A 9,631-nucleotide genomic window follows, 5' to 3' on the forward strand; every position below is an offset into this window, starting at 1 on the left:
TGGATATAAGTAGACGTTATCTTAAAAATATCGTTGTTATTGTATTTGAGTTGATGTTAATAGTATATTCTAATAATAGTAATAATAATATTTGATTATTGGTATTGATGATAGACTGTTATATCGACCTATGCCTTAAACACTATGAAATATAACTTTGTACATTTAACATGTATGCTCCTAGCATAGTTTGATATGGATCATAAAAATCTTAAGCAGATTGTCATACCTAGATAATTGTCATGAATGTAAGCTAATGGTGAAGTGATAGAATTAGTCAAACAAACGTTTTAGAAACTCAAAATTTAAACGTGTTGTCAATATTATTAATCATACAAATCCTCCCCATATATTATTGTCTTCTACAAAGAAATTCACTCAGAAAACACTATGTCAATATCACAAATACTCATGGAATATAAAGTACTAAACTACCTCTCATCTATTATGAAATACGATTAGTCTCGCTATAGACGGATATATCCGTCTATAGCTATAGACAGGTCAAATATGCTTATAGTGGTGACATTTTTGGGCCCCACCATGCAACTTGTTGCTTGTCTTATGCTTAAAATTGGTGGATATTTGGTCAGTCTATAGCTATAGACGGATAATCCCCGTCTATAATGAGAATTGTGTATGAAATATCTTATAACATTTTAGTTCATTTTCAACTTAAGATACATATGCATGTGATTTAATAAAATTAATCAACTTATATTAGGATAAAATTAAATAAAATTTTTTGTTCTTAAGATATCTACTTTATTAGGATAATCTTATTAATATTTTTAGAAATCCACTATTGCTATGATACATTTAATAGCATTTTAGTTCATTTTAACAATACATTTAATAACATTTTAGTTCATTTTCAACTTAAGATAGAATGGGAAGTTAAAAATTACTTATAAATTTATACTCACTAAATTCTATATATATATATATATATATATATATATATATATATATATATATATATATATAGGGGCGGGTTCAGGTACGAACTAGCTTATCGTACGAACCGTACGAACCATCTAAAAAGGAAAGTTAAGCGCTGTAATAAACACACACTAACCTAAAAACTCATCCCAACAACAAAAAAAAAAAAATTGATCGAAGAAACGCGATTCTCCATTGCTGCAAATCATCCTACTTTCCGCCATTATTGTTCCTGTCCCATGCGAATCTAAGAGGTAAGCTTTTACTCAGATTAAGGTTTACAAAATTTAAATCGTAAATTAGGGTTTGATCAAATTGAAATTCTTAAAATTAGGGTTTACCAATTTTAATCGTATTTTGAGATTTTGATGGTAATTTAGTTTGTGTTTTGATACTATTTTTAGGATGGTTATAATTTCATCATCTTCTACTGATTCAGGTATGAATTATTGTTGTAAATACATTTTTGGGAACTATTTTTTCAATGAAATTTGGGATCCATTTCTGAAATTGCTTAAGGTGTTGTAGGTGATAACTTAAAAGAGGATGATTCAATGAGGAAGAAGTTATAGGTACACATTCTTTTTTTTCTCTTATTGCGGGATGTCGATACATGTATCTACTAAATGAAGTAGTGTATCTAGGATCACAAAGATGTGTACCTCTGTATAATTTTTCTAGTTTGTGGATAATTTTTCGATTTGTTTTTGTATTTTTTTGGGGTGGTTTAATGGGGGCCAAAAGATATATCTCTGACAGAATAAAATTCTTAGCCAAAGATACATCTCTGGCTGTTAGATACATCATTCCAGCTATTTTGAAAAAAAATGTATCTGGCTAGCTAAAACAGTGTATCTGGCTAGCTAAAACAGTGTACCTAATGTGGCTTGGGTGGGAAAATATGTGCTCCGTATGTGATAAATACTCGTACTGATTATGATTTTGTGCACCGTAGAGCAGTCTTTCAAAAAATTAAGCTAGTATAGCATTTGAAAATTTTTGGATGAATGTTTAGCAGTTTGAAAATCGCAAACTTCTTTCTCTCTGCACAAATTGTTGATGTATAGTGACATATGAATTATTGTATCCAATTTGAATGAGATGTGTACCTGTGCAGATAGTATACCTGCTACTAATGTCCATGCCTCAGATATACTGGTTGTACTTCCCTTGACAGATGCAACAGGTACGCAAAATGTAGCGTAAGCATGTATCTAATATCATAGTAATGTGTACCTATGGACTATATTTTTTTTGATTTTAGTCTTTGGAACATAATGCGTTTCCTCTTTGTGTGTCATTTTCTGTGCGCGACAAGTATAGTTGCTTCTAATGTTGATGCTCTAATGAACAATGATATACCTCCTATGATTCCATTGACTAATGCACCAGGTAAAAAAATTGTGGTTTGTTCATTTACAAGGTTTGATTTCACTAATATAATGTACTTGCCTTAAAAATAACAACCTTTTGGTTGTCTTGTAGAAACCCCACAAGTTGGTTCTGAAAACACAATTTTTGGATTCCCAAGCTGTCCAGAAGATCTAAAACCAATCAACGGTATGAGGTTTTCAAATTTGGAAGATGGAATAGATTTTTACAACAAATATGCAAAAGTTTGTGGGTTTATTCCAAGGTTAGATTCAACAAAATTGGTTAATAGGATTGTTACACACAAGCGCTGTGTGTGTAATAAAGATGGCAAAAGTAGGAACAAGGGGACTAAAAGAAAGAGGACTGTTACGAGAACAGGATGTGAAGCTAAGGTTAGTTTTAAGAGAATTGACACCGGTGAATACCAAATTTATGATTTTGTTGAGGTACACACATACGCAATGGTTACCCCAGCTACAATGGTTCATATGAAACCATCTAGGAATTTGAATCTCTTTCACAAGAAAATGATCATGGATAATTCAAGGGTAAATCATGGTCCAGTGGATTCCTTTAGAATGTTTAAGGAATATGTAAAAGGGTACAAAAATGTTGGAGCTTCTTTAGAAGATTTCAAAAACTTTTCAAGGGATGTTAATAAATATATCAAGGAATATGATGCTGAGATGTTATTGGAAACTTTCATGCAAAAAAAGGCTATGTCTCCATCATTTTATTTCGACTTTGAGGTGGATGATGAAAAAAGACTAAGTAAGGTTTTTTGGGCAGATCCAATCTCAATTAAAAACTATGCCCTTTTTGGGGAAGCCGTCTCTTTTGATGCTACTTATAACTTCAATGAATATAAAATGGTGTTTTGTCCGTTCACTGGTGTGGACAACCATAAAAGATGCGTCACTTTTGCGGGTGGTTTGTTAAAAAAGGAAGATGGAGAATCATTTACCTGGTTATTTGAGAATTTTGTGAAGGCTATGGGTGATTGCTATCCTACTACAATTATAACTGACCAATGCAAAGGCATCAATCAAGCTGTAAAAGATGTGTTTGGTGACAAAACACAACACCGATTATGCATGTGGCATATAATGAAAAAGTTGCCAGACAAAGTCGGGCCGACAATTTGCCAAAACACAAACTTTTTGAAGGAAATAAATTCTATTGTTTGGGATGGAGAGATTGATACACAAGAATTCGAATTGAGATGGAAATCAATCCTTTCTTCGTATGAGCTTTCTGATCATGAATGGCTGAAGTCAATGTTTGACATTCGTTCAAGTTGGATTCCTGCCTACTTCAGAGACATATATCTTGGTGGGATTATGCGCACAACATCAAGGTCAGAATCTGAAAATAGCTTCTTTGGAAATTTCACAAACCCGCATCTCACTCTTGTTGAGTTTTGGATGCGTTTCCAATCGGCTATGGATGCGCAGCGTTGGAAATATGCTAAGGTGATTTGCCGATGATAAGAACTCTTCTCCAAAATTATCAACACCTCTCCTTCTAGAAAAAAAACCTCTGAATTTTACACCACCTTTTTTTTATCAATTTCAAGAAGAACTCCAAGCTGCGTGTTTTACTTGTGGTCTTTCACCGAGGACAACTGAAGACAACAATGAGCATATTTCAATAATGGACCGCGAGAAAGACAAGGTATACACAGTTGATTTAAGTGGTAATAAATTTTCTTGTTCATGTAAGATGTTTGAAAGGATTGGGTTACTTTGTAAGCATGTTCTGTGGGTGTTAAAAGATAGAGGGTTTGATGATATCCCTACGGAGTATCTATTAGACAGATGGGGCAAATATGCAACTTGTCGTCCCATTTTTAATGTTGTTGGGACAACCCTCCTAGCTGATTGTATGTCAATAGAAAACCACCAAAGTAAGATAAGTGAATTGTGGTCGGAAGTATTTACTTCAGTTTCGCTTGTTGAAGATAATGAGGAACTTGGTGATGAGCTGCTTGAACTTCTTCGCGCTTTCAACGAGAAATTGATGATTTCAGTTAAGCGTGGGAAGTCAAAAAACAAGAAAGCTGAAATTGAGATGCTTATTGGTTCGAAAATACCGTCTGAAGCTAGTGTTCTACCACCAGAAAAGTGTAAGAATAAGGGATTAGGAAGACGGATTACTTCAAACAAGGAAAAGGCAGTACAAGAAAATGCAAAGCCCTTGAGGAAATGTTGTGCTTGCGGTGAAATGACTCATCATGATAGTAGGAATTGCCCAAGTCGAGCCACTCAAAAGTGAGTCCAGTTTGATTTCAGCTAGAAAAAGTTTAAGTTGTATTAAGTATTCTAAAAACTTTCTAGTATGTAAAGACTTCTAAGAAGTATGTTTTATTTGACTTTAAATAGTGGTCTTTATAGTAAGTAAAAATAAAATATTTGGTTGTCTAATGTCTCACGTTTACTGTTCAAACACTTTGCTTCTCTATTATTATACTAACTTTTATTGTGTACCCTCAAAAGTCGAGGTGTGACACATAATTAAAAATAAAATATAAATACAAATTGAAGATTAAGTTCTTTATTTTAAAAAATTGATGAAACAATGGGAATAGTGAATTGGTGTAGTTTTTCTCGTATCTTGAATGTTGCATGTGGTGTTAATCGGTATGAGCGAATGACGTTCTTTGAAGTAATCTCTTGCACAAGTGATATGATAGCGCTACTCATCAAAGCCCCCAATTCCTATGGCACTATAATCATAAATTGTGGGACTAACCACCCTACACTCATACGGACAACACCCTTGGGAACATCAATAAGTCCATTCCTACTTGCAACATGGACCCTCTTTGTCTCGATCAAGGCAGCAACAACAATTGTAATAATTGATAACCGGATCCTAATCCTTTGAAGGGTATTTATTCCGGAAGGGATTTTAGTGAGTTTTCTCATTGTAGGAACAAAGAGTTTATCATAAAATGGGACAAAAATTAGGATTACAATCCCCGGGATAACTTGTAAAGAGGCCGGAGGGATCTTAAATTTAGGTCCAATTGAAAAGGTTAAGGGTAGAGGCTTGTTGGATGAAAAATGTATGCACTTGGGACCCATCTGAAACCGTCATTCACAGGACCCATCTGAAACCGTCATTCACTTGGAATTAAACGAAGAATGAGTTTCAATTCTTTTTGGATTAAACCGTCATTCACTTGGAAATAAAAACATTGACTATTTACAACGTTTCTATTTACCACACATTTACACATTTCTAGACATTTCCGGATAACATTGACTATTTACAACGTTTCACACCAAACATTCATTCGTTCAACTCTATGCATTGCATCTGCCTTAATTATTTCTATATAAATAGGTTTTACAATCTCTTTGTTTCAAAAAACTTCAAACTTAATCTATACTGAATTCCCTCTCAACCATTATGTCTTCTAATAATTCATCTGATGCATCTGATGCATCCTATGAATCTGATGCATCCTATGAATCTGATGTAGAATCCTTTGATTCAGTAGAAAGTTTTGGACGCCATTCCGAAATATCGTACGTCAAACCTGTGATGTGTATTCTTTATAATTTGCCAAGCACACGAGATGGGTTTGGAAAGGAAACTCTCTCATATGATCTTTGATTAGTAGAAATTATTCGGGAGTCTTTGGATTAAATTTAGTTCAAGCTATCAACCCCGCTATTTCTGACCATGGGTCGTTCAAGGGACATGCAATGATTGAGTTTGGAGCGGGAGATGAGCGCAAATGCTTCCCTCAAGCTCGCAAACTGGAGCGCGCTTTTTCTAATAATGAAGCTTCGAAGTGGTGGTTTGAAAACGTTAAACCTCCATCAGGACCATATTTATGGGTTGCTAATAGAGATGATTTGGGACTGGTCGCATATTTGTATGCTCAGGGGCCTTCCTTTGAGTTCGGGACAATTCCGCTTGCATGGGAAAACGACCCGGTGGATTGGGTTGAAGGTGATAATGATGTTTTCAGTGATATTCGTTTTGAAATCCGCAATTACTTTCCGGATTATTAATTTTATCTTGTACTTTTTATAATGTTGGTTATATTTTATTAACTTCAAAGATGGGCTACAATCCACATTTTACAATTTAAAACTATTACGGAGTAGTAGGCAATCAAACCGAGGACAATAGTAACAATAAAAAATCATTTTACTTTTTATAATGTTTTAGTAAAATGAAAGCACTCCAATTATCATTGTTTCGCAAACAATTATAGTTTGACTATTAAATTTACCAATGTGAATTTTTGTGACTTACTTTTATTTAGTCCAAATTATATCACAAACTATAGAATAAGACGGTTTTATATGCTGAGATTTATCTTATACTTGTGGATCTAAATACATTTTCGTTGATAAATATATGTCCTGTTATTTTAGCCTAGGAAGAATGGGATAGATCAAATATATGATGTGCTATATATGTAGAAGTTGGAAGATCAAATGATTGAATGTTGTTAAATGAAAGAACAACAAAGCGAACGCAAAAAGAATATTTTGAAGTGTATCCACAAAGCCGGGTATGTGTATCCACACATCCTTTTATTTTGGAGTGTAACTGTCCAATGGCCTATACCAGGAACATTATGTGTATCCACAAAGCCGGGGATGTGTATCCACAAAGCCAGGGATGTGTATCCAGACAGCCGACAATGCGTATCCACACAGATACAGGTGTGTATCCACACAGCCATGGGTGTGTATCCACACAGCAGCTGGGGTGTATCTGTACCCAGAAAGTCATATATGTGTATTTACACAACCAGTAATGTGTACCCACGCAATAACCGCAAGATGTCTTAATAGGAATTTAATAACTGAATAGTATTAATAGTAGCCATACATTGAAAAAGGATTGAAACAAAAATACATTTGATGAACAAAAACAATTGAGTCAAAAATGTTCCTGGAATGTTTGAACACAACACTATTAAATTCAAATACATTTCACTATGCACAACACATCCTCAAAACACACTCCCATCTACGAACTCACCTGGTCATAAAACATGAAAAAAGTAACGTTAAGTTAGTTTAAAATAATTTTATATGTAAAATAAAATTAACATCTCCAAGACATAAGTGCCTACAAAACAAGAGGGATGTGTATCTCATGGGCGGGCCGTGTATTCACAAACCAGCGGGTGTGTATCCAAACGACCAGAGATGTGTATCCACACTAGTTGCGGTGTGTATCCACGAGAATATAACCACGAGGTTGTGTCTAAATTTGGAGTTTGAAACTTCTACTTTCTATATCTATATTAATATTACCAACTTGATGAAAAGTAGACATTATAATCAATGGCAAGTGGGAGTTAGTCTTGTGTAAGATGATTTTACACAAATATAGTTGTAAAACGGATCTAAACACAAACTCTATTAGTAGCTAAACAAAAGTGATTTAAAGATTCCGTCTTACAATAAATTTGTGTAAAACCGCCGAACACGAATATTTGTGTTTGTTTTCCTCCCAACATATATGAAGGCACAGAAAAAATGTAAACGTCTCAAGGATGAGAAGGTAAAATCTGCCATTTGGTGAAGGGAAATGAACTCTAAAACTAGTGGAGAGACATTTGGTGACATGGATAACTAACTATAAACTACTACGTAAATTACTATCGGTGTGTATGCACCCAAAGATGTGTAACCGCACATTCGATATGTGTATCTAGACGACCAACAATGCGTAACCGCACATTCTGCGGTGTGTATGCGGACAATTTGCGGTGTGTATCAAGCAAGATTCTGGGATATATATGCACGCCCCAAGAACTGTTACCTCACAACCTCGTGGACCAGATAAGTGTATCCACACAGCAGGAGGTGTGTATCTACACACTGAAAGAAGTCTATCCAGCAATTTAAGATTGTGTACCCCTACTAATGTATTCTATCTCACCTACATATATGTATCTATCAGTTCCGCATATTCAAAAATTACCTTTGCAGTATTTTTCTCCCACTTGAGTAGTTTCAACATAATTTGTCGTCGATAAGCAATCATATTCTGCAAATTAAAGAACATTGATAACAATAGTAAAATACGATAAATAGAGAAATGAAAAACTGACATTTAGCTAATTTGGCAAGCTTACTTTGAAATAGTTTTGGTCCTCCCATAATTTCCTATCGTGTATTGCACCCTCCGGAAACTTCATAACAAATAGTCCGCAATCATAACTACACATACAGTTAAGATTATTAGACTAAAAAAACTGCATCCATTTTCAGGCTAATAAATAAAGGATTTTTTAGAAAAGTTACGTGTTTTCTTACTGAGGTACATTGATAACAACAGTAGTAAACAAGATTATGCCCTTAAGATGATTGTAACCCTTGTGGCCCTCAAATTGACTTGCAACATGGAACACCTTTGAATGACAACAACTTATCAAAAATAGTAGTAAAATAATTTCATCCTAACTGATAATAAAAATGCAAAAATATAACAAAAAAAGTAGGGGCCATACAATATCCTCCACATAAGAATTATACTCCTCAAGATCATCTGCTTTTTCTAACTTTGGCTTGCATGAGTCCAAGATATAGTTTTCCTGTTTCTTGAGGTCCGACACACAAGCTAACCAATGATTACCATTTTTGCCAATTGTGAAAAACACCTACCAATGTCATAGCAGCAAAGGTCATACAATGACATTCCACCCAACGCCAAAACAACTTTTCCGGTAGATTCCCAACAAATTTACCTTTTCAATAGTTGCTCCATTTTCAGGCTTGTAGTGCATCTTAAGATGAGGGCACGGACAATATTCCTTTTTCGAGGCCTTAATGAGGGCTTAACAAACTGAAAATTATAAAATTGTTTAGATATTGAGGACTAATACATCCGAAAAACCGCATTTTCAAATCTGAATCAACATGTATAAAAATGCATTTTTGAATCAAAACCCGCATTTTCGAATCTGAATCTTAATTATCTACCTGGACTGTTGTTGGCAAGTAGAGAATATCAGTTCTATCATATGTGCACATCACACCATACATATCAAGCACCTACATATAAATGATCATGTTCTAAATATCACAAAAAGATTAGTATAAATAATAATAATAATAATACTAATAAAGGTGTAGGAAAACTTACCAAATCCATTATCCAGTGCCGATTTTGCAAACTTTGCATTCCTTTTCGACACACTCGCCATCCACTCAAAGTATTCACAAGAGTCTCGTCTAAAGCGTAAATGAATATAATTAGAACATAAAAGTGCATCAACAAAATTTAATTGTGCAAATATGTTATCGATTTCACAACTTACTCGATGCCTTTACCC

At 34.3% G+C, this 9,631-nt stretch overlaps 2 protein-coding genes across 2 annotated transcripts; both read left to right on the forward strand.

Moving 5' to 3' along the window:
* Nucleotides 1–1,347: 1,347 nt before the first annotated feature.
* LOC141602130 (protein FAR1-RELATED SEQUENCE 5-like) lies at nucleotides 1,348–3,803 on the forward strand. The gene is made up of 4 exons (XM_074422441.1): nucleotides 1,348–1,381; nucleotides 2,060–2,128; nucleotides 2,266–2,334; nucleotides 2,428–3,803. The coding sequence occupies exons 1-4, from the start codon at nucleotides 1,348–1,350 to the stop codon at nucleotides 3,801–3,803; spliced, it is 1,548 nt and encodes a 515-aa protein (XP_074278542.1).
* Nucleotides 3,804–3,969: 166 nt separating this feature from the next.
* LOC141602131 (uncharacterized) lies at nucleotides 3,970–4,590 on the forward strand. Its single transcript, XM_074422443.1, has one exon. The coding sequence runs from the start codon at nucleotides 3,970–3,972 to the stop codon at nucleotides 4,588–4,590; it is 621 nt and encodes a 206-aa protein (XP_074278544.1).
* Nucleotides 4,591–9,631: the final 5,041 nt, after the last annotated feature.

This window comes from Silene latifolia, chromosome 9 (assembly GCF_048544455.1).
Source record: "Silene latifolia isolate original U9 population chromosome 9, ASM4854445v1, whole genome shotgun sequence".
Lineage (NCBI taxonomy): Eukaryota > Viridiplantae > Streptophyta > Magnoliopsida > Caryophyllales > Caryophyllaceae > Silene > Silene latifolia.